This window comes from Chelonus insularis, unplaced genomic scaffold, assembly GCF_013357705.1.
Source record: "Chelonus insularis isolate UGA/USDA-ARS -01 unplaced genomic scaffold, ASM1335770v1 contig_568_pilon, whole genome shotgun sequence".
NCBI classification, from domain to species: domain Eukaryota; kingdom Metazoa; phylum Arthropoda; class Insecta; order Hymenoptera; family Braconidae; genus Chelonus; species Chelonus insularis.
This window is the reverse complement of record NW_023276647.1, coordinates 498,709-522,962: the sequence shown is the minus strand read 5'-3', so window position 1 is coordinate 522,962 and position 24,254 is coordinate 498,709. Positions and strand designations below refer to the sequence as shown.

At 26.0% G+C, this 24,254-nt stretch overlaps 4 protein-coding genes across 11 annotated transcripts; 2 read left to right on the top strand and 2 right to left on the bottom strand.

Annotated features, from left to right (window-relative positions):
• Positions 1 to 89: 89 nt before the first annotated feature.
• Positions 90 to 4,488, bottom strand: Mvl (Malvolio). Its single transcript, XM_035088824.1, is given in 12 exon segments — positions 90 to 182; positions 1,381 to 1,451; positions 1,526 to 1,736; positions 1,826 to 2,208; positions 2,325 to 2,375; positions 2,527 to 2,685; positions 2,767 to 2,871; positions 2,873 to 3,062; positions 3,311 to 3,537; positions 3,644 to 3,766; positions 3,859 to 4,083; positions 4,167 to 4,488. Coding segments are annotated over 11 exon segments (1,788 nt in total). The 5' UTR covers positions 4,060 to 4,083; positions 4,167 to 4,488; the 3' UTR covers positions 90 to 115.
• A 1,236-nt stretch (positions 4,489 to 5,724) lies between these two features.
• Positions 5,725 to 7,319, top strand: LOC118070299 (decapping and exoribonuclease protein-like). Of its 2 annotated transcripts, none has more exons than XM_035088837.1 (4): positions 5,725 to 6,252; positions 6,337 to 6,560; positions 6,648 to 7,015; positions 7,154 to 7,289. In XM_035088837.1, the coding sequence occupies exons 1-4, from the start codon at positions 5,966 to 5,968 to the stop codon at positions 7,235 to 7,237; spliced, it is 963 nt and encodes a 320-aa protein (XP_034944728.1). In that variant the 5' UTR covers positions 5,725 to 5,965; the 3' UTR covers positions 7,238 to 7,289. The 2 variants fall into 2 exon arrangements, with proteins under 2 accessions (XP_034944728.1, XP_034944727.1); XM_035088836.1 differs by having other exon boundaries at positions 5,726 to 6,252; positions 7,105 to 7,319.
• On the bottom strand, positions 7,037 to 10,217 carry LOC118070294 (coiled-coil domain-containing protein 112-like). Of its 2 annotated transcripts, XM_035088826.1 has the most exons (7): positions 9,762 to 10,217; positions 9,099 to 9,679; positions 8,913 to 9,016; positions 8,538 to 8,819; positions 7,825 to 8,464; positions 7,472 to 7,714; positions 7,037 to 7,408 (listed from the first exon to the last, which is right to left on the bottom strand). In XM_035088826.1, the coding sequence occupies exons 2-7, from the start codon at positions 9,260 to 9,262 to the stop codon at positions 7,369 to 7,371; spliced, it is 1,473 nt and encodes a 490-aa protein (XP_034944717.1). In that variant the 5' UTR covers positions 9,263 to 9,679; positions 9,762 to 10,217; the 3' UTR covers positions 7,037 to 7,368. The 2 variants fall into 2 exon arrangements, with proteins under 2 accessions (XP_034944717.1, XP_034944716.1); XM_035088825.1 differs by having other exon boundaries at positions 7,037 to 7,714.
• Positions 10,218 to 10,856: 639 nt separating this feature from the next.
• Positions 10,857 to 24,128, top strand: Pde8 (phosphodiesterase 8). 6 transcript variants are annotated; one of them, XM_035088818.1, is made up of 20 exons: positions 10,857 to 11,307; positions 11,822 to 12,044; positions 16,516 to 16,625; positions 19,643 to 19,702; positions 19,948 to 20,138; positions 20,217 to 20,276; positions 20,346 to 20,412; positions 20,504 to 20,671; positions 20,814 to 21,028; positions 21,357 to 21,511; positions 21,677 to 21,813; positions 21,957 to 22,064; positions 22,140 to 22,339; positions 22,435 to 22,713; positions 22,780 to 22,906; positions 22,998 to 23,129; positions 23,356 to 23,514; positions 23,611 to 23,740; positions 23,828 to 23,895; positions 23,974 to 24,060. In XM_035088818.1, exons 2-20 carry the CDS (start codon positions 11,963 to 11,965, stop codon positions 24,058 to 24,060), a joined length of 2,535 nt encoding a protein of 844 aa, XP_034944709.1. In that variant the 5' UTR covers positions 10,857 to 11,307; positions 11,822 to 11,962. The 6 variants fall into 6 exon arrangements, with proteins under 6 accessions (XP_034944709.1, XP_034944710.1, XP_034944711.1 ...); XM_035088819.1 differs by lacking the exon at positions 10,857 to 11,307 and adding an exon at positions 11,450 to 11,489; XM_035088820.1 differs by lacking the exons at positions 10,857 to 11,307; positions 11,822 to 12,044 and adding an exon at positions 13,159 to 13,412.
• The last annotated feature ends 126 nt before the right edge of the window (positions 24,129 to 24,254 follow it).

Sequence of the window (24,254 nt, the reverse complement as noted above, 5' to 3'; positions counted from 1 at the left end):
TACAATTGTAAATCGAATGGCACTAATAAAATACAAGAACAGTTTAATTAGTTCTTTAACTTTGATATAAATTAAAATTACACTAAAAATTATTTATAATGTTTTTAATTTGTTATCATAATACACCAAGGGATGTAAAGCTTTCATTTATTCCTTCTTGAATGGAAAATCCTGGATTTGTACTGAAAAATGATAAATGAATGACTAGAATTTTCATTAAAATATTATCTTAATCTTTTTTTTAATATTGAAATGTTAATTCAGAAATAAATACCTTAATCACAATCATTATTTGTTAAATTTATCCGTCTTAGCGCCATGCTATTGTCAGTTAATTAGTAATGGGTATAAAAAGAAAGAATTGTTAATAGAAAGTATCTAATAATAAAAATTCTAAGTAAAGAATTAATATAAAAGAATATTTATTATTATATTTAAAATTATGTACATTGAAAACATAATACAACGCTGCTAAAGCTAACTTGACAAATGAATTTGCGTACGTACCACAGTATTATATCATGCTGACATCACATGAGGAAAAAACAATGAAAATTAAGATGATTTATATTTACTTTAATATTGAGAGTATTTTTAAACACTCTATTCATACTTGAGTGGTGATTTAAAACTAAAAGTAATTATTTTTCTTTCTTGCTTCTATTGTTGTATATTAAGGACGTTAAAATCCTCTGAATTAGCTCACGTAAGCATTCAAAGTCGTCACTGATGTATCAGAGCAACTAAGAAAATCCACAAAATATTTATCAAGCTTTTATCGCAATTATAATATATGAATGAGTTGATGATTTATCATGCATAATACAGTAATTTATGTTATTGAGAGATGTTAAAACATCACTTGAATTAGTAAAGATTAAACAGGAGAAGGAAGACGATTAAAATCCATAAAACAAAAAGTACATACATTATTATCTTATTTAATAATAAAAAAAAGAAAAAAAAATGTATACCGTATACATTAGAGGTTTTTTGTTCAAACAAATAAAGCATAAACATAAAGGCCAATGCAAAAAATTTAAAATAAGAATTCTGACAAATAATTTTAGTCACCACCACGAAAATGTTAGTCTGTCACCAATGGTTATATAAATTAAATATTAAATGTTAACAAAATATATTTTTATTAATTTCTCCAAAAAGATTAATTAAAAATAGTTTCAAAAGTATATTAACAGGATTAGAATCATTATTCAACAGTATATTATAATGTTCAGCAACTCTCCAAGGTAAAAATGGTTATACAATTTTTATCAAAATTTTATTTTCAAATTATCTTCCATAATTATTAAAACTTGTAAACCATTTCTACTAAGATATATATATATATATATAAATTGTTTTTTCTCTGATGCTCACCTGGCATAATCAGTTGGTCCAGTGAGTGAAAAACTCATTTCCATTGGACCACCAATATATGTTGAAATAAACTGAAAATGAAAATTTAAATATAAATTATTTTTATTTTCATTGTAAAATGTATTTCTATAGTTATTGAACTTACTCTATTATTCGTTAAAAACTCAGCACCCATGGCAATAGCCATATGTATAACTAAATATAAACAAAATCCAAGATAAAAAATAGCATAGAGCGTAATTCCTAAATAAACCGCCCAATGTTTTGGAAAGTCCGTTTCTACTGTATCTTTAACAAAATATATATTTATTGATATGACAACAGCTGATAAAATTACCGACGCGATTTGATTAAATCTGAAATGAAAACAAATCAAATGAATTACGGATTGGAATAAGTATTAGTTGATATTTTTTTGATGATCAGTTAGATTCACGATACATACTTTCCATTCTTAAATTTCCCCATGATTTGTTCACTACTAGTGAACGCAATTGTTGGAAGCGTAGCAAAAGGTAGTTGTAAAGTCATAACCGCATTCAGAATATCATTCATTCCAGTCAGATCTTGAATATTAGCGTAAAACGCTACAAAAAATGTCGGAACAATAGCAATAGTTCGAGTAAATAATACTCGTTTCCATCGAGCCCATTGTAAATTTAGAAAACCTTCCATAGCAAATTGTCCAGCGTACGTTCCAGTCATTGTAGATGATTGTCCAGCAGCCAAAATACCTACAGCCCAAATATACATAGCAGCAACGCCAAATGCACAACCTAAATAAATGCCTCCGCTATAAAGATCCGCAGATACAGGCATTGTATTATTCTAAATAAATAGTTTAAAAAAAAGAAAAATGAAATCAAATTATTTATGAAAATCGAAAAAAGTAATAGAAATTTTTAATAATTATAATGCTTTGCATCAATATTAATAAAATTTACCGGAAACGTTTCAATTCCTAGATCATTGTGGGAAGCCTCACATATTTTATACTAAAACAAGAAATAATTAATTCATTTTATTCATAAATTTGTTATATATCAAAATGATTGTAATTTAATTGTCTCATATTTTAATAATCTAATTAATGAGATCATATATAATTAAACATTAGAATAAATTGAATTAAACTTATTTACTTACAACTTCGGCATTCGTTTTATCAGATAATCCTTGAGCAAATACAGCCATGACAAATACATTTATTATAAAAGACACTAAAAGAGCAACGCACGATTCAATGAAAAAATATTTATTTGCCTCTTTTACCTTTTTTGGCTGTCTTCTATCAATTTCTCGAGACTAAAAAAAATAAAAAGCTATCTATTACCTTTAAATTATTTAAATAAATTCTTTTTCTATATTAACAAGAGGGTTCTTTACCTTTACTAACGCACTATGTAAATATAAGTTATGCGGCATAATGACAGCACCAACTATCCCAACAGCACGAAGTAAAACACTACTATCACAATTTTCACACATTGGGTATGAACATTCCTTTCATTACTTCTGATTGTGGTGGAGAAGCAACAACATATTCATAGCCAAAGGTCACAGCCATGACAGTTATTAGAAAACCGAAAAATAATTCCAGTTTTCTAAGACCATATTTGTCGAGCAATAAAAATGTAAATGTATCTATTACGGTTATTAAAACACCAGCCCATAGTGGTAGTCTACAAACAGAAAACAAAACATTAAAAAGAATTAATTATTATTGTAAAAATAGTTTCTGAATTAACCTAAAAGAATTTTGTTAAAAATTAATTTTCATTTTGAAATATATTTGAATAAAGTTAATAATTTTAATAAATCGTTAGATTTTTTGGCGATAAAATTTTTTATTAAAATAATATCTTAATCTATGATAACATTATTCGCCCAATTTCATTTATTTTTTTATTAAGACTAACAAATTACTTACGCTTTATTCGATAAGAGATAGAGAGCTGTAGCAGTACCAATAACCTCTTGCATATCACTTCCAATAATTGCGATCTCTGTCATAATCCATAATAAAATTCTTGGCAGTTTTTTATATTGTCTATAACACATTTCAGCTAAATGTAACCCAGTTACAACACCTAAACGTGCACTTAACCGCTGCATGACAAGCCCTAAAATTGTTGCACTTAAAAGAACCCATAATAACTGGAAATAAAAATGAACGAATAATTATTGATAGTTGGAATGTTATTTGATGGCAAATGATACTTATTTTATGGATAAAATTAGTAAATTAATACTTTAAATATACCTTATATTTCGCTGTAACACCAGATTGTAAATCAGATTCAATATTTCCCGGGTCTAAGTATGCTATGGACATCAGAAACCCAGGTCCCGTGAATGCCCATAGTTTTCTAAAACTAAAAAAAGACTAAAAAAAAATGTTTAGATTAGAAAATGAACTTGATAACTTTTTTATTAAATAAATAACATTAGCATTAATTAAAATAAAATGTTCCTTACGTCTTCTATTTCTGGTATACGAACTTTAGCATCTGAAAAATATGCTTGTTTTGAAAGTGGAGTGAGTGTTGAATTTTCGTTTAATGCTTCATTGTTTTGGAGCTCATGTAACTTTTTACTCGATGATGATACAATTGTCACATCATTATCAGCATCTGTTGCAGTGCTAGTATTCGCGTTGTCACCATAATTGGTCTTCATACTTAATTAGTAAGATATTTATCTCTAAATAGACAAAAACTGATTTTATTCCAAAACAGAAACAAAGAATGTTTTTTCAACGATCCAATAAGGTAAACGTTAGTTACTTGTTAAAAATTTCAACAATCCAATTGATCAACAAAAGCACGTATTATCTGGTAACAATAATAATATAAAAAAAGATAATAAATTAATAGTAGAATACATCCGAATTTTAATCATAACCTCAACGATGTTGTTGTCTAACAACGAGTTAAATAAATATTTTCAAACATCATATTATATTTACACGATTTATGTACAATTGAATTGGAATACATGAAAATATTATACCAAATAAATAGTTAATAGGTTGGTTTAAAAAATATTATGCAGAACACATGTATTCCAATGTAAAGTTGATAGAAGACTGCGGAAAACTGTTGTTTGGACGGTGGTGAAACATGTTTTATGGCTTGGATCATTTTGCCACTAGACAGCGCTAATGCATTAATTCAAGAATGCGGGATTTTTAGAAAAATAATATTAAAAATAACTTATTTAACACTTAACCAATGGACTTTATATAATATGCGATTTAGGTTATTAAAACTAACAAATTTCTAATGCAATCAGTTAATAAATTTTTTTTTAATTCTATAAATGCCAAATAAACTGACTCATAATTATACATATGTAAGTAATTATTGTTAATTTTACTCATTCCTCATCATACTTGACAATTTTCTTCCTCTATTCTTTATTTAAAATTGATTTCTACATTATAAAAGTCACATGTTTTTCCTTTGAATAATGTAATTTATTTTTTAATAATTAAAATAGAGTTTAGAAAAGACATTATTAAATAAAAATGTTATACGAATGTTGGTATCTGTCAATTTGATCTTCATATAATTACAGCTTGATAATTTTTAATCCAACGAAAATTGAACAAAACCAACGAAAAAAAGTATTTCTACATTTTCTCACGTCGTAAGATATCTAATCATTTTTAATGAACCTATATTGATAAAATCGATAACAAATAATACACAAAAGATGTTAACTACTCCCATTATACGATAAATTCGATATCAATTATCAGATTGAAAATTATAAGAAATATGATAAATTACCAAATAATATGGAAATTTATTTTTACAATTGAAAATTAGTTATTTTAAAGAAGAAAAAAACTTTTGTATTGAAGATATTATATGACACTGATAATATCCGTAAATTATCATATGACGTATCAAACTTACTAAGTAATACATAATAAAATGACATCGTAATTGCAAAATCAAAATTATGTTGTATCAATTTGTATAAGCTCGTATCATCATTCATCCGGAGAATTTGAACTTTATATTTGACCTTGAGTGTCTCATAATAGTGATAACTAAATGCATTATTTCCTCTACGGGAATTCTTTATTATTATTATTATTATTGTGGTATATAGGTTTCGAACTATGTTAGTTCATACATGCCGTGTAATCAAATAGAATTGTAAATATCCCAGAAATTCTTAGAATAAATGATTAGATCAACAAATATTCATTCGTAGAAACCATCTTCATATGGAATAAGGAAAATCACATCATTTCAAAATATGCAATTCTAATAAATATCTTGAAGAAGAAATATTCGATATAAAATTGAATTTTTTTTGTCGATAGAACAGTATTGGTCTCTGCTTTCCATATTCCGTATTAATTCTGTATTTTCTTGCCATCTTGCAGGCATTTTAGTAACTTTCAACTCAGTTTCTAAGCTTCCATGAGAACCGAATTTTCGTACATATCATTTGCTCAATTGTTCTTTATTTATACAAGTGTAATATTAATTAAATGTAAATAGAAATTGTGAATAACTGAGTTTTTTAGTAGTGTACATTTTTGAGTATTAGTAACATATAGTTTAAAATGTCATTCCCTGTACATAAAAATTGGAGCCAAGAGTTTCCATATTTTTGTCGACCTGCAATCGTTGGTTATTTTAGTTTAAATCAGGAAAGGAAAATGCATTTAGATTCATCTAAGCTATCATATCTTTATCATCGATTACCTCTTAAAACCGTTAATTTTGATTTGAATAAAGGAATCGATATTGTTCAAAGAAAACCTGATAATCCTGAGAGAATAAATCATTTATTAAAGTGGATTATGAGCAATTTTGATAAAATTTTAGCAAATCCATGTAGTGGAAGATGGTAAGTATATTCAATATTTGATTGTATAATTTAAGATTACTTTAATGCTTTTATTTATCTACGAAATTTTGGGTGCAATTAAAGGTTACTACCACACTTTATTTGTTATCGTGGGCTCCTTACGAAAATAGCAAAAACTCCATACGATTTGAAAGAAGGATGGATTATTTGCGCAGCTAAATGGCGAGGAAATATATATTTATGTTTATTTGAAACAGAAGAAGAAAAAATTGAGAAAGCAACAAGGACTGAAAAACAATGGCGATTTATGTCTTGGGGATTCAAATTTGAACAGTACATGGTATCTGGTAAATTTTATTTTTAGTTGAAAAATTATTTATCTGATTAATTAACCGATTGATATTGATATTGATATCTTCTATGCAACTTTATAGATTCTCCGGATAAACCTCCAGATACTTCGAAAGCCGTTAATGAAGCTGAAGAATTTAACTGTGTATTTCAAACTCAATTAATACATCATCATTTACTTTATGCTGCTGAAATGGACGCATTATTATCTGATAAAAAATTGGTAGATCCATTACCACTTGATAAATTACAATTTATTGAGTTAAAAACAAATAGAATTATTGAAAGTTCTCAGCAGAATGAAAATTTGAAAAAATTTAAATTATTACGATGGTGGTGTCAAAGTTTCTTAGTGGGTACGGAACGTATCATATGTGGATTTCGGGATGACCGAGGAATCGTCAAGGAATTGAAGGATTTTCGAGTGTCTTCTATTGCAAGATATTCTAAGGTATCTAAATAAAAACACATATTTATCGATATGAAAAAATTCTTTATTTGATTAATTCTGTGTAATAAAATTATTATCTTTTCAACTAGCACTACTGGAAAGCTTCAAAAGTAATGAACTTTTGTGATGCATTTTTAGAATATGTTGCAAAAACTGTGGTTTATGATTATGATCACACAATCTATAAATTTGAGAGGATTCCGTATAAAGATATTGTGTTAACAACAGAATCACCATCATCAGAAAACGTTTTTCTGCCAGATTGGTATACGAAACAAAATCTGTGATCAAACTATATCAATTGAATTGTATAAATTTTAAAATTAATTTGACGACGTGATATTGATCATCAATCAGTAAGTGAGTGAATCTTGATTTCTCCAATTATTTGATCTATAAGAAATTTTTTGAATAATTAGTCTGTCAGAATCAGTATTATTTAGTTTTATTACATACGATTTTGGAATATTTTTTATATATAATACGGGTTTAGGACCCGTGTCTTCTGAAAACTCTGGTCTACATTTTTGACTCCATATAATAGTTGGTTTCATTAAACTCGATTTATCTGATAATCGACGAGTATTTGATTTTTTTATATATTTGTTATCAAAATTATTCCATTGTTTTTTTAAAATTCTGTTATTTTTTGAATGTAATAAATTTAATCTTTTTTTAATAAATATTTTATCTCGTTTTCTGCGAAAAAATCAATTAAAAATTACTGTTTATAAAAAATTTATATAACTAGAATTTGCTAAACATTTTAATAAAATATTTTCATAAAAAGAGATCATTTTAAAATGTACCTAAAATTATTAATAATTTTTGGTGTCTTTATTGTCTGTTCATTTTGATTATGTTTAGAAAGTGCTAGTTCTGATATTTTTTTCATTTTTTGTTGTTTATATTCACGAACTGCTTCTTTAATTTTTAATGTTCTCATATGAAATTTTTTCTCTTTTTTCAAACGTTCTGTTTCCTTTTGTCGTTTCATTTGTTCTTCATCTGTTTTTTTCATATTCTCTTTATAGATTTTCCACTGTCTAATCAATTCTTTTTTATCTAAAGAGTCGTTCGTATTTTCGCAAGACCTAAATATTTTTGTTGATTCATTTATTTTAGAATTAAATTTAATCTCATTATTTTTTATCTCACATTTTGTGTCCGCTTTTTCGGAGCCAGTTTTATTTTCAGTATTTTTTATAGCCTCAAGTTTTTCTTTTTTTTCTAACTCTTTCTTCATACGCCATTCTTTCACTAAAGAACGTTGTTTTTCACGCAAATTTAAATAAATTTTATACCACGCCTCATGATTAACTATTTGTTCCACTGATATATCAGGACATTTTTTCTGAAACTCTGTAACTATCTCTGAAATATTATGGTATTTATTTCTAATTTTTATGAATAATCTATGATCTTCATCTTTCCAATTTTGTGTATGACCTATATCATTTTAGATTTTAATATTAAATAAGAATTGTTTCTGAATTATTCATTTATTTAAAGAGACCTGTACCTGTTTGAAATACTAATGATTCAAAATCTTTAATTTCTTCATATTTTGTAGTATCACGCTTACAATCTTTTTTTATTGCTGAACATCTGCTAGATGATACGAAGGATTCTCTAATTCTTAGCTGTTTTTGAGCTTCTATTTTTGCAATATTTGCTTTAAATTCATAATAAAAATCCTCAAGTTCTTTTTGCTCTTTTTCTAACTTCTCCAATTCTTCAGTTACTTCAAAATTGTCTAATTTTTCTAAGAAATTAACCATTTTCGTTTTGCAACTATTAATATCTACATATGTAATATAAATAATAAAATTAATTCATTTTCAGAAATATCATTTATAATCATAATATAAAATCAATAATTCATTTTAAAAAATACCAATAACTTTGCCATCGTGAAATTTATCTACAATTTCTTGAATTTTATTAAATTCTAAATTATACTCAGAAATTTTTCCACGTAGTTGATCTAGTATCTCATTTCTACAATTAAATTTCAATTTATTCATTATTTTAATAATAATATAGAATTATAATTTTGTCTATTATTTTTTTTTAATTTTACCTTTCTTTAGAACACAAATCATACTCTTCTTTTAAATTCTTTAGAATACTCGGATTAATTTTTAGATTATTCATAAATAATTCATTACCTTTTTCAATAATTTCTTCTTGTTGTTTCAATTTTATAAAATTTCTTACATAAGATATTCTCTCACTTATACCCATAATATTTTTATAAATTGTTTCAACCAGTTCGCTGTAACGTATTTAAATAACTACTACATGAAACGTACAAATGATAATTATGTTTTCGAGCATGGCGTTTCCATAGAAATGGGTTAGTCTCCCCCTTCTTTTGGTCATATTAATTTTCGACAGGTGTTCAAGCAACACACAGTGATATCACTTATGAAGCATTGACTATTATCGCATCTATTTATCCTAGATTGATCTAGTTCATCTTCTCAAGATTAAAATTTATTGACTACATTATTCTAAGTTTTATTTCATTCTTTTACGTTTATTGATTTCTAATATTTATCAAGTTTAACATCATGTTTCTTACAGATAAAATTGGTACATAAATTTTGGGATTGTTATCATTGCAGAATAAACACCCACGACGTCAATCCTTAATTGAACCTAAACAAAAGAATAAATTCTAAACATTTGAATCTATAAAATGATCTATTTTGCGTGTGAAAATTATTATTTATTATCTTACTTGATTTATACATCGTTTCATTCATAATTACTGAATGTAGTTCCCCAGCATCTGTTGAATGATGTAGACAGAATTTATAGAGTTTCAGCAAATCCAACTGTTGTCTGGATGTTGTTAAATAATCTATGTTGATTCCTCATGATTGATAGCTTTCTTTATGCCTTTCTTTTGTATACGTCTCTCCTAATGCCTTGGAAATCGGGCACGCATTACAAGCGTGCCCATGTTAACCTGTAACTGATAAAAACTCGGCCAGAAAAAGTTTATAACAAAACTGTATATTCAAAATAGTTAGCTATGACTAAATTTGAATATTTTAATTTAAAAAAAAAAATTAAATAACTAGTCTCTACTTTAGAGTTAAACTCGTAATTTTTTTCTTGATGCAAAGTAAAAAAGATCTATCAAGACTTCTTTTAATCTCTAAATCATGTTTTATACAATTTTGAATATGTAACTAATTTATATTTTCTAATAATGTTATTTAATTTTAATGTAAATAATAAAAAATACTAAAGGCAAAACATTAAGGATAAATGAGTATTAACAAAAAAAAAATGAATTTATAGTTTTATTTTTTCTTCAGAAAATCAGAAATAATTTTGTAATTAATTTTTTAATAGAAAAAGAGAAACACAGAGTTGTAAAAAATTCTGGAGACTCAAAGAAATCCAAGTGAAGAAAAATGTTTGATTTTGAGAACAAAAAATCGATAGATTTAAAAAAAAAAAAATTGGAAAGACTTGGATATTATGGGCCAGGCTTACGTATCTTTAAACTCTTATGAGTTTGCAAACTTCTGCATATGTATATAATGCTTCTATATTTGCTCTAAGCATTTGCTCCACTCGTTGTACGTGTGAAAATTGTACAACAAACATCCGATAAGTACATTAGTAAAGATAACACACGTCATACAAATTTTTTATGCGTATTTAGACAGTATATTATTGAATATCAATAAAATTGATCAAATTTCATTTCATTCACTAGTAAAACTATTATTTTATTTATTAGTTTTTTTCAATATATTTAACTAATTTTATGCTATTCATAACTACTGAGATTAAACATAATTTATTACGCATGGATTCTTTATTATGTTTGTTCTATTATTGCAAATGAAATTCTCAAGGAGATTCCACACTGAATTTTTCATTAGATGCAACATCAAAATCCGACCATGGGCCATTTTAATCGTAATTGCAAAAACAGAATTAATATTTTATTTTATTATTCATGATGATTGAAACAAAAAAAAAAGTTTAATGAAATGGATTTTTAAAAAATTGAAACAAAATAAAGATAAATTTTCTTTCAATTACCTACACAAAGTAAAGATAATAGAGCATATTAAATACGCAACAATTAATTACTCAGTCAAATGACGTTGACAGTCTTAGTTTTACCTCACTCTCTTAAGTTATCAGTATGCTGATTGTGCTATCCGAAAGCATTTATATGCGACTCAAGAGCAAATTTGAGTATTTCAACATAGTGAAGAAACTGTTTGTCAATTTGAAAATTATTTGATATTATTTTATTGGTGTAGTAGTTTTTTTATTTACTTATTGTGTAGACTATGCAAAAATATTCTAATTGTATATTGATTAATTTCAATAATGGATCTATTAATTTTTTTAAAATAATTCTGGAATTTCCTGATTTTTTATTGATTTATAAATTGATATTTATCACATGTTATTTTTATTACGGTTGATCATTGAGGTAATGAAAAAAATTCGCCCATATAGTTTTTCACCAAGTAAATATTCTTTCTGATAAGAACTTTAATCAAAGAATGTTCGAAGCTACAAAAATAGATATTGTATAAATGAAAATGATTATATACATGAACAATACATTTTTATTATTTACACTTATGAAATAAATAGCTAAATTGAATAGAAAACTCGCAGAAGTTTGATTAGATAAAATCTATTGGGGAATATGTCTAAATATTTTTTTCAATAATACAGTATTTGAAGAAATTGTACTCATATTTTTATTCAAAGAATTTTGTAAACCTATACTAATTCTGGATAATTTATTTTATACAGACATAATATTTTATACTTTACTGAACCAACTTCTGGAAAAAGTATGGATTAAGAAGTAAAAATAGCAAGACCAATGTGGATAAATCTTTGGAAAAAATGTGACAACAATGTGATTAAGTAAATAGTTGGTTTTTTAAGAAAATGGGATGTTCTCTCAGTGGAATATTTACACGGATTAAATATAAAAAAAAATTGGAAGCAGAGCAAGGATTAATGCTTAAGAGTAAGTTTATTTTCATATATCTAGTTATTAATCTTTCATATGGAATTAAATTCAATGGATTTTATATTGATTATATATCTTCAATATCAGACAATTGGGTTTATGGCTATTAATCATCATTTATGCACTAATTATGCAGGTCATTTGAATAATTACAATATTTCATAATTAATTGGTGGTGAAAGTTGAAGATTTCCCTTGAAAAATGATTTTTACTTGGAATGTGGGACTCAATTTTTTCCTTTTATGGGTGGTTTAAATTTTTTACAATAATTTTTCAGTTCAGATTTATTTGATGACATTTTTTATTTAAGATAATTTATAAAAATTGGGTTTTAATAATGTTTTGTAATTTTATATTGTATTAAATTAACCTACCAATGTTCATCATTGTCTATGGATATCAACTCTCTTGCCATTCACTCAAGCAAACAAACTCGTCTGCTCTTTTAGCTCAGTCGACGTAAAACCACAGACGATAGTCTATACGCTCTGACATTCTCGTAATTTTTATCGCTGTAATTCTAGTTTTTTCTCATCAAAAAATTATCAATTATATTCTTTGGTTTATACCAAGTTAAAAGTGTTTATTCATTATTTTAGTAATCATCAATATCAAAATTCCTGATCATTTTTCCTCTAAAAATTATCAAGTGTTGTAAAAAACCATGAATATTAACAAATCGAAAATCAAAGTATTAAGTAAAATTTGTAATAAAGTATTGAAAATACTCTGCTGTAATTAATGCAAGTAATTACTTAAAATCATCGTCTACAGTATTTAGTTTGTAAAAAAGTTCAAAGGTAGTTGATGCTCATTCTTCTCAGATTAATAATTCACTTTTGAAATTAAACTATTTACATGCTATCAAATTTTCGTTATAAAAAATTATGAATATGATGAGATATTCAATAGATTAATCAGTTTATTCAATTTTTTTTATATTAATTTTTTTAGACAGTTTCATTGTCATCTACTGTTTCTAATTAGTCCTACCTATTTTTTTTCATCTTTGAGGCTTCAATTTACACTTTATAGCTAATTTAATGATAGATTTTTAAAACCTTATACTTAAAAAATTTAATCAATAAAATCAATTTTCTTTGTTGTATGCAATTATCAGAGTTTGGTACTTTTATTTTGTTTACACTCTTAAAATGTGCTAACGAAGATACCAAGTGATTTACTAGTGACTTATTTAAAAATTTATTTTTATAAAGTTGTGCAAGTGATAGTATTTTTCATTCAATGATCATTAATTGTAACTTTTGAATTTGTGGAGACCCATATGACATCTAATTCTTGTGATTTTCGTCATTTGCCTGACGAGAATGGAGTTCACGAATTGCAACAAGTCACTACGAATGGTATGTATTTGTTGCATTTGCATTGCATATAGAGAGTTTAATTTTTTTTTAAATAAAAAAAAATTGTTTTATTAGTAGATAAATAATTTCGTATTGGGTACGTAGGAGGAGTGATTGGAATCAGAATTTTCACTAAAATAATAAATAATAGTGCTTGAAAACAAGGAAGTTTTCCTTCCTATTTTAAAAGAAAATAAACACGATAATTCACTGTCGAATAAATATTCATTCAATGATTTGCTTCTTTGTTATTACAAATTCATGTTTTTACTCAATTATAGCATCATTTTTACATTTTATCATTGATCAATGAGTGATAAAATTCAATAATGATTTTTTGATATAAAAAATCGAATGAAAATAAGTATTTACTTATTATTGTAAGATTTTTTTGCATTTTCTTTGTTGAAATATAAATTTCTTCAAGTCTATAGAAAATAAATCTACAAATTTGTCTATGAATATACAATCATCTTGGTCAATTGATTTGTCAAAGTTCAATTTCCATAAATTACTAGAAAGTTCATTGGCCCGAATTAACGAGTCATCTTTTATCGCTCATATGCATTCCCTGTCAACAGTTTGACGTCATAGATTACTATCAATATTATGCAAAAATTGTCAATGATGAAATTTTCAATAAAAAATCTTTTTTATTGATCCTTCAATGACTCTTTTTAATCTCACTATTTACTATTGATTTAAAAAATTGGATGAAAGAGCAAGGCTTTTTTAAATGCTTAGCCTTGGTTTCTTGGGATAAGAAAGTTCTGCCCAAGGCAATAAACTTGGTATTATGTGATTGTATAATATAAGCAGCCCCATTCGTATTTGCCGAAAATGTAGTGTCTGACGTAATTTTTAAACGTTCTATATTTTTTTCTTTCTTTCTTACATGCTCAATAATTGCGCAAGTAGAACCATTATAAAGTCTTAACAACAGTTTAAAAAATATAAGAATTAGTATTTCATAGATATAAATCAAATCAATCTCCAGTCATAAAAATACAGAGCACTGTAATTAATGCTCTTTCGTAAACATTATTTAGATTATATTCTTAGTATTTTTGGAACTAATTAATTTTGTAAAATATAATGAGGGATGTTCAATCACATTGAAAATAATGTCTAAAAATAATTTATCAGATAATAAGTTTTATTTAGAAAAATATTTATAGACACAATATTACCATTTTAAATTAAATATATCTCACAATCAAAAAAGATGTATTATTTCATTATTTGATAACAGTATTTTTTAAATGTTTTAAAATAACTATAGCAGATAATAAAATGCTTTTTTTTAGAGTAAATATTAGTTTCGATTAAAAAATTATAATCTTTCCAATGATTTCTCACTGATGTTTAAATTTTAAAGTTTGTTAAAATTAAGTGAATGAATTGTAAATGATATGATCAGTATTATGATCAATAATCAATTATTCTTTATTTAGGTCATTTCACTTTTGTATTTTTAAATGGACATTTATTGTACTCTATCTATTTCACCTTCCAATTATACGCTGTCTAGTTCAATTATAAATTCATAAGATTCACTTGAATAAAAAGTATTTAATGTATTCAATAATCAAAGTGACAATTTGTTCATTCGTTAAGATAAAAATATCTAGATCTAATGAATATCAACTAGTAGTATAAAGTAAGAGTTAAATGGACTTAAAAATTCAGTAGGTCATCTATGTCTAATATTTCTAATTAGATTTAATGATGAAAAATCCTTTTGATTTCAAGTTCCATTAACGAGAAATAAAAATAACTCTTAAGCAATATAAAATAGATCAAATAATAGCAATTATCTTTGGATAACAAATCCAAAGTTAGATTGGTTTATAAAGTTTAGATACGAAAATAAATTTTTTAATAAGGAAACAAATAATACCCTAAGATTTCATCACTTATCTTAATACTTTAAGACCATAGTATACTTATGATCAGAATGTTGCTGACAGGGGTTAAGAATTTTTTTTACCAAACTTTTTTTTTTTTCTTCTTAGAAGAAAAACAATTATCCTCTTAATTAAATTGAGGGTTAAAATAATTAATAAGGGTGGTTCGAATAAATACATATTATTCTTACTTCTTATAGTTATGTTTCATAAATAAAACCAATAACAGGTTCAACGTCATTCGTTAAAGAAAAATAAATAATTACATATGTTTCATTGAATTCTACATTAGAGTAGAAATGAAATAAAACACAATAATTAAGTATCAGTGGAGGGGTTTAAAAGTAGTAGATAATAATGTAGTTATCTACGTAAATGGTTAGAATAAATTATTTTTAGAACTTATATTACGAATGGTGTATCAACCTAATCTTCATTATCATTTATCAGTGGTAGAAGTAATAAAATCTGATGATATTCTTAAATAAAGACAGTAATATGAAATATGTTTCGAAAGAAAGCCACGTTCAGTGATAATAAATCCAAGTTATTTCAACCAGTATGAACTTAAAACTATTTGTGACTGGGTAAGCTATTAATATAATATAGTGTATAATTGGATAATATTTTCATTTCCTGATGAATAAATATCACCAATTCTAAAACCCATAAAATAAATAGTGGCAAGCATGAACTGAGTGAATGCTTGCATATTGTAATAATAAATTTATTTTTATTCAAGTTGTAGTGTGACATATTAGGGTCACTAGATCCTATCAACTCCTTAGAATTGCAATAACCAAGACGGTATAAATAGTATTAATCATAATAACAGTAACTGATTAATATCTTAAGAGAGATATTATGATCTTTGTGAATTATTCTATGTGGATTTATAAATTCTTGTGTATTTCATATAAGTAGAAATAATGATAACAATCATGTGAAAATTTTAAACTCGAGTCATTTTTATTTACTACAAAAAAATCACTACACGTTTAAAAAATATCCACAATTGTTGAAAATTAATAAGATTAGATGTAGAGAGAAAGAAAACTTTTGGAGTAATAATTGCTTTTATTCATGAAATGAATTATTAAAAACATTTCTGTTATATTGGATTTCATCCATTGTATTTAATATAAATTTTTGTTCAATATTAGTTTTAAATGAACTAACTTGATGAATTTTTTCAGGTGACAATGGAGATCTGGTTAAAATGCACGAGCTTGATTTTTGGAAAGAAAAATCATTCGTTGGATCACCTATATTCTTAGGTGATGATGATATGGAACATTCAACAGCTGTAAATATTTTTTTTCTTATTAACTTTCTAAAAATTAAACTTTCCATAAAAAATTATTACCATCGAAGAATAATAATTATCATTGGACCATTCTTTCATCATTTCATATTCATGTTCATTCTTTTCAACGATATAATTACTGCAATTCCAATTTGAACAGCCTATAATTCCTTGCATAACATAAATCATTAAATTTCATTAGACTTCAAACATTAAAGTGTTTTCAGTACAAATATATATATTTTTAACGAAACAGATTATTGTCATAATATTAAAATGCAAAATATGCAATCGTACCTGATTTTAAATGATTTTTCAGAATAGTATGACGTTTCAATGACGTTTAGATAACTTTAAGTTGACGAAGTAGTTTTATCTGTCTTGATAATACGGTGATTGATAAGATCCTTTCAATTTTATTGAATTTATTGGCGCCAAACCATCAATTTGTAAGAGTAATCAGCTGTTACTGATATGCTGTTGATATTATTTATGTAAAGTGTGACGACTTGATACGAAAATGTAGTATCAAAGTTATCAGGTTTTGTAAAGAGAATAAGCATTAGCTCTAGGTAGTGGTCAGGAGCAGAATGATCGTATTAAAAGCTCAAGAGCAAGTGTTTTGCAAATTCAATTGCGCATGCTTTCCCCTACCACAATGATATACAAAATAATACACGTGATTGTGAATAATAAATGTCAAAGTTTTAAACTAATTATTTTGTTAGCAATAAAAACTCTCATTTGCCCACTAATTATTGAAAAGAGTTGAAAACTTTTGTGCGCATGAACTTATGGTAGGGATAAAGATAGGGTTGATTAGTAACCACATTTTTAAATATTTATAAATTTCTGGCGCGACAATGTTGTCTATTTTTCTCACCCATCAACGTGGAGTTTGTTAACCTGCTGTCATTAGATATTCATAACTCTTTTCAACTGTAAGACTAAAATAAATATTATTTTTCAAATGTACAAAGTTCCATCCAATTATTAGTTAAAAAGTAATTTTATCAATATTTTATATTGTACGAACTCAAAGCTTTATTCGTTTGAAATAACAAAAAAATTTTTACAATTTTATCTCAAAACATCATAGTTGAGTATTTTTTTAATTTTTTTTCTTCTTATAAGTTCTATCGCCATCATTGATATTTTATACAATAAAATTATTTCCAAGTTTATGAAGAGATCTAAAAAAAAATAATTATTTTATCAACATTTAAAATTAATTATAATTTAATTTAAGAATTTGTTACATTGTCTTGTTTTATAAAATTTAGAATTAGTTTTGAATCAATAATCAAATTTCTTTTCTAGAATATTCGTTCTTGACAAAATAGAATGTCTATATCTGGTATAAATTCAAATAATTGCATAGATGAGAACCAAACACCTGATAACTGGACAGTTTAGAGGGTAGGATTTTCAACCCTTGAGATAAAGATATCATAATAAGGGAGTTAAGCTATGGTTGTTACTTGTTGTTTTGTTCAAACAAGTTTTGACCAGGTGAACTTTCTCATCGCTTTCCAGATATATCATGATTAGAGCTTAGTAAAGGGTGGGAGGGAAAGATTGAGTTCAAAGACCAGCATTGAACTTGTATCTTAGCGCTTGCGCTAATAGATTTGCTGCCGATTGCGACGATCAGTCTGTTGCTTACCTTTACTTAGTTCACTTAACTTGAACAACGGCTATATAATACTAAAATAATAGACTGACAGCAACTAGTTACTTTGATAAATAGACTCTAGTTTATAGAAAGCATTTATTACCAAGTGATTCACAGCCAGGTAGAGAAAAAGTTGATATTCACTACAAGTGTATAGTTATTTATTCTTCCTGATCTTTTCTCCGTCTTAACCTTCAGTTATTGATATATCACTTTTTAAAATGATATTGAGAAATAAAATAGTCTTATCGTAGATAGTTTGTAAGGCCTGGCTATGCCGATTGTGGATTATTCCAATCAGTATTAATACGACTACCTTCGAATGATTAACCATTGAAGATTAAAATCGACATTTCTTTTCATACTTGAAAAAATTAACAGTTAAATATTGTATTTTAGAAATATTTATTTGTTTGTTGCATAAAATGAATTTATTTTTTATTGTTATTCACCAGTTGATATTATTGCATTTTATTTTTTTAATTTTTTAAATATTTTTTTAATTAATATTAATGAATAATATAATATATAGAATAAATAAGTGATTTATTTATCAAAAATCTGATACACTTACATATATAAATGCCTTGAATAATTTTCGCGATAAACAATGTGTGATACTAGAAGACTAACTCGAACTCTTTATATTTCGGGTGCTACAGATGGTGATGTGAATAAAAATGATTATCCATCAGATTCTTGGTTCAGACGTTTTCTTTCTATTTTTTGTGGAAGATTAAATTTTCGATCACTATTTTTTAATAAAAATAAAATGCAAGTGATGGTTGTGACATCGGATTCATTACCTCATAAAGATGTATGCTTTTTTTTATTTATTTAAATTATTGGATTAAAATATTTTAAATGTAATTAAATTGTAATGACACTGATCATACTCAACATTTTTTTTAAATTTTAATCAACCCAGACTTTGATACGCTTTATATTATATTTGGGCATTCACTTATCTTTTATTTGCAATTTGTATTATATTTATATTATTTTCAAAAATATTTTATTGATAAATTTGAACACGTTCTTATTGTTTTCAAATTAAGTTTTGGATATTTTTTTTCCGTCTTTTGTTTATTGTGATGATAATAAACGAAAAATTTATTTATGAAAGACTTTAGAAATATTCGTCAGAATTTATTTGATAAGGATCCTCGTGCACGTCGTCGTGAATATTTAAAATCAAATCATGATACTGATCATTCACAACGCTTATCATATTCGGTTTCATTTTTATTTTAAATAATATTTTTATTCATTTATATTATAAGAATAATTTGGAAAAAAGAAACATTTCTATTTATAATAAAAAAATTTTCTTTGTCATCAGAAAGGGCCGCAAGATTTTAATTCAACTCTGTCAATCACTACTCCGTCTCAAGTAGTCAAGGTAAATCATAAAGACAACATTTACAGTTTTAATTTAATTTTTTCTCTCGAATATAGAATAAATATTTATTGAAAAAAATTTAATGATTTTTCAAGCAACTGAACATTGTTTTAAATGATAAAATATTTTTGCGCATTCTAATTTTTTATCTTTATTGTTTTAATCATTTTTTCATCTAGTGGATAATGCTTATCTATTGAATAGTGTCCATCTATTGGTCTAATTATCCTATTTTTTCTTAATAGGTTTTATTAGTATTTCCCAGAGACGATCAACAATTAGAAGTCCTTAGTACTGTAATAAGAAAATTAGGATGGAGTGTTTCGATAGCAAAGAATGCAGAAAAAGCAGCAGAGCTTTTCCAAAATCGGTGCCACGATCTTGTAATAATCGACCGTCGTGGTCATCGAGCATCGGATGGCGATACTGTGTGCCGGTAATAATTATTTATTTTTTAAAAATTTCTTATTTACTTATTTGTTTTATTAATATTAAATAAGTGAATTTTTTGTAGAGCTATTCAAGCAACAAACTATCATCATAGTAGTGTAATTCTAGCATTGGTTAAAAAATCGTAAGTATACTTAGAGACTCGTGTAATAAATATTTACTCAGTTGTTCTCATACGATAAATCATTTTCAGACTTTTTACAATTTCTGATAATGACGAGATAGGAACATTAGATCTACTCAATATTGGTTACAGCAGAGTGAGTATAATTTCATTGTCCATAAAACTTTTTTATTAACACTTGAATACATAATAAGAGAATTTAGAAAATAGAATAATTCATAATTTAGGCAATGATGGAGTGTTCACATGAAGTAATGTTGAGTAATCAATTAATTGGGATATATGCAAGTGAAATTCAACCGAGAATGCAGCTTGCTGCTGCCCATGCACTTTATGTTGCTGTTGATAGATGTCGAGATATGGTTCATGTTACTGATGATCAACATGTTGTTCGTGTAAGTTGTTAATCAATCAGAATTAATCTTAATTCAATTACAGGGAAAGTGAACTTAATTAAAGAAATAATATATAAGATAATACTGGAAAGCAAGTAATTTTATTCATTTAACGATAAAATGATATTATTTTTTGCTTTAGTTTGTCAACAAAGCCAGTGAAAGGTTATTAGGCTATAAATACGATGAAATGTTGGGAAGGAATCTCTCAGAAATAATTAATTGTGAAAATTTTGTGTTGATGGATCAACAACTCCAACGAGGTCGAGAGTTCGAAGGCAATATGAATTGTAGGAGGAAATATAATGATACTATTACAATCAACTGTAGAATTGTGCCCTTTTGTGCTTCGGGAAAGTAGGTGTTATTACAATTGAATTAATAAAAGCATGAAATAGAATGCCCGCCTCACCCACCCGTCCAGAAACAACTTTTTTTCAACATTTGATCGATCAGTTGAAAAAAAAATTATTTGAAAATTATTAAAGAATTTTTTGTTTATTAATTTTCAAATAAAAAGTTGATCTGGGTTATTGTTCTATTTCATGCTCTTTGATTGATAATTATAACAAACAATATGATTGAATTGTTTCATAATAATATATCTCGTCAATTATTATTTCATTTAATAAAATTATTTTTTTTATAATTTATATTTTCTTGAATTAAATATTTTTTATTGTAGAAAGCCAACTCATTATGTGTATGTTCATGACACCATGTATTTATTAGAAAATATGGGATCAAGTGGAATAACTTTAGGTGGACATCCACGAGGAAGCTTGCATTCTCTTCGTAGAGGTTCTTTTGATGTAAAATCAGTCGGTAGTGATATCGGAAGTAAGTATTTATTATTCTTTATCTTATCACAATTACTTTTATCTTATACTCATAACTACGTAATATTTTCTAGAATTACACTATATTTTTTCTGTTATTCATAACAATTTAATAATTTATTATCAGCTAGTTGACTTAATTTTTTTTTTTCTATTTTTGTAATAGCTCAGAGAAGATCTAGTCTACAGAAGCTAAATAATCTACCTTTGGAAGCACCGATAACAAAAGTGATGACACTTTTAACAAATGCTATGACTGAAATTGCAGGAATTAATCCAGAAATGGCAATGCAAATTGATAAGGTATTGAAACACTTATCAAAAAAAAAAAAAAAATTAACTTAAAATCTTTCATTTCAATCTTATGTACAAATTTCTAAATTAAGAAATTTTTTCTTCGATTTTATCATATATTTGTCAATTTGATTTATTAATATTTATTTAAGGCAATAGAGACACTGAAAACAACAGAACTTTATAGACCTTATCTAAAGGAAGACACGAAAATCTATAATGATCCAGTAGCATCAGATCTCGTGGAAGCACTTTTATCAGTAAGATTTTTGATTATCCAGAATTGATAAAGATTTTAAATAAACATTAAACTTAAAGGAATATATACTTCACAGAAAAATTGTTACTATATTCGTGATTCAAGAAGATCATCAAATGATTCTACTCGCAGTGTTGCAATGAGAATTGGTCACTCAATAGCACCAAGAATACAAATTAAAAATTCAGAAGGTCCGAAAGAAATTGAAGAACTATTAGATCGTAGTCTTGATTGGGATTTTGATATTTTTAGTTTAGAAGTATTATCTGAGAGAAGGTATGAGAATTATTTTAATTTACAATAAAATAATATAATCAAATTAATTTATTTAGTAAGTATTATTAAATAATTAATGATGATAATTTTGATAGGCCTCTAGTACATTTAGGAATGAACATAATGTGCCGATACCAAGTTCCAGCAAGATTAAATTGTGATGAAACGACATTGCATAATTGGTTGGCTGTAATCGAATATAAATATCATCTTGAAAATAGTTATCATAATTCTACTCATGCTGCTGATGTATTACAAGCAACTGCAAGATTTATGCAGTCAGAAAGATTACAAATGGTGCTAGAACCTTTAGATGAAGTTGCTGCTTTGATAGCAGCTGCTGCTCATGATGTAGATCATCCTGGGAAATCAAGGTAATTTTTTTTTAATAAGATATAGTTCATTATTAAGTAAAAAATAATTTGTTTCTTTTATTTCAGTCAATTTTTATGTAATTCAGACAATAAATTAGCTGTTTTGTACAATGACCTATCAGTTCTTGAGTCTCATCATGCTGCTATGACGTTCAAACTAACTCTAGCAGATGACAGTGTTAATATATTTAAGGTTTATATCAATTTTGTTATGCGGAATAATATTTTAAAAATTAATTTGGAAATTTATTTTAATAGACAATCTTTTGTTTTTATTTCTTAAGAATTTGGAGAGAGAAACGTACAGAGTCATACGACAAAATATTATTGATATGATTTTGGCAACTGAAATGACAAAACACTTTGAGAATCTAGCTAAATTTGTTAATGTTTGTTCAGATCGAGGCAGTGATGAGGTATAAATTATATTCTATATTATCATAATGTTTATACTTAAGTTTAATTTTAGATTTTCTTTATTTAACACACCAAAATCTATTTTTATATGTCATTTACTATGACTGATGATAAATAAGAAAGTTTAACTTTAAAAAAATCAATTTAATTTTACTTTTTTCTCAAGCTAATGCATAAGATCTAAAATTATATTAAATAAAAAGATAATAAATGTTTTGCCTTTAGTATTTTGAAGGACCTGATATGGCAACAATTTTGCAACCTGAGAATGTAACTCTTATCAAAATCATGATGATTAAATGTGCCGATGTATCAAATCCTACTCGTCCTTTGAGGTGCTGCATTGAATGGGCTAAAAGGATTGCTGAAGAATATTTTAGTCAAGTAAGAAAAAAAATACAACTTTCAAATAATTCAATTTTGTAATTAACTTAAAGAGATTTGATTAACCTTTTCAATTTTCATCGATACTTCATTTAGACTGATGAAGAGAAGAAGAGAAAGATGCCAGTAGTAATGCCAATGTTTGACCGTAATACTTGCTCTATTCCAAAATCTCAAATCGGATTCGTGGATTATATTATTAATGATATGATCGTAGCGTGGGATGGTAAATATTTCTATTTTTTCTCTGGTGCATATCATCATTTCTAATTTCAGCATCTTACAATAACAAACGTCTTCTTTTGAATTCTAGCTTTCATTGATATGCCAGAACTAGTGACTCATATGAAACATAATTATGAAAAATGGAAAGAGTACCATGTAAGTAGAATCTAAAAAGGAATAGAAAAGAAAAAAAAAATACAATAAACTAATCCTATTTATTTAAATAATTCATAGGAGAAAGGAATATCAACGATAAATGATATTGAGAGGATACAGTCTTCTCCAGAATTAAAAATACCAGCAGTATCTGATCCACGGTGATTGATTAAATTAATTATAACTATGCTTCAACTTGTAAATTATTTTAATTAAAGAGTATTTAATATAAAGCCAGTATAGCATCTATTTAATTTATATATAAAAAATAGTGGTAGTAGTGTGCATAAAATTTTTAAATTGTTATTTTCTACGAATAATAATAAATTTTTGCTTTAGCCACTAATTATAGATGGTGA

Bases quoted from the DNA above. Each gene is read 5' to 3' on its own strand.
- LOC118070299 (XM_035088836.1), top strand. From the start codon at position 5,966: ATGTCATTCCCTGTACATAAAAATTGGAGCCAAGAGTTTCCATATTTT. The intron at 6,561-6,647 runs GTAAATTTTATT...GCAACTTTATAG, and splicing joins TGAACAGTACATGGTATCTG to ATTCTCCGGATAAACCTCCA. The intron at 7,016-7,104 runs GTATCTAAATAA...CTTTTCAACTAG, and splicing joins CTATTGCAAGATATTCTAAG to CACTACTGGAAAGCTTCAAA.
- LOC118070294 (XM_035088825.1), bottom strand. From the start codon at position 9,262: ATGGGTATAAGTGAGAGAATATCTTATGTAAGAAATTTTATAAAATTG. The intron at 9,017-9,098 runs GTAAAATTAAAA...ATTTAATTGTAG, and splicing joins GATTTGTGTTCTAAAGAAAG to AAATGAGATACTAGATCAAC. The intron at 8,465-8,537 runs GTACAGGTCTCT...AAAATGATATAG, and splicing joins ATCATTAGTATTTCAAACAG to GTCATACACAAAATTGGAAA.
- Pde8 (XM_035088817.1), top strand. From the start codon at position 18,911: ATGTGTGATACTAGAAGACTAACTCGAACTCTTTATATTTCGGGTGCT. The intron at 20,672-20,813 runs GTAAGTTGTTAA...TTTTTGCTTTAG, and splicing joins ATGATCAACATGTTGTTCGT to TTTGTCAACAAAGCCAGTGA. The intron at 22,340-22,434 runs GTATGAGAATTA...TAATTTTGATAG, and splicing joins GAAGTATTATCTGAGAGAAG to GCCTCTAGTACATTTAGGAA.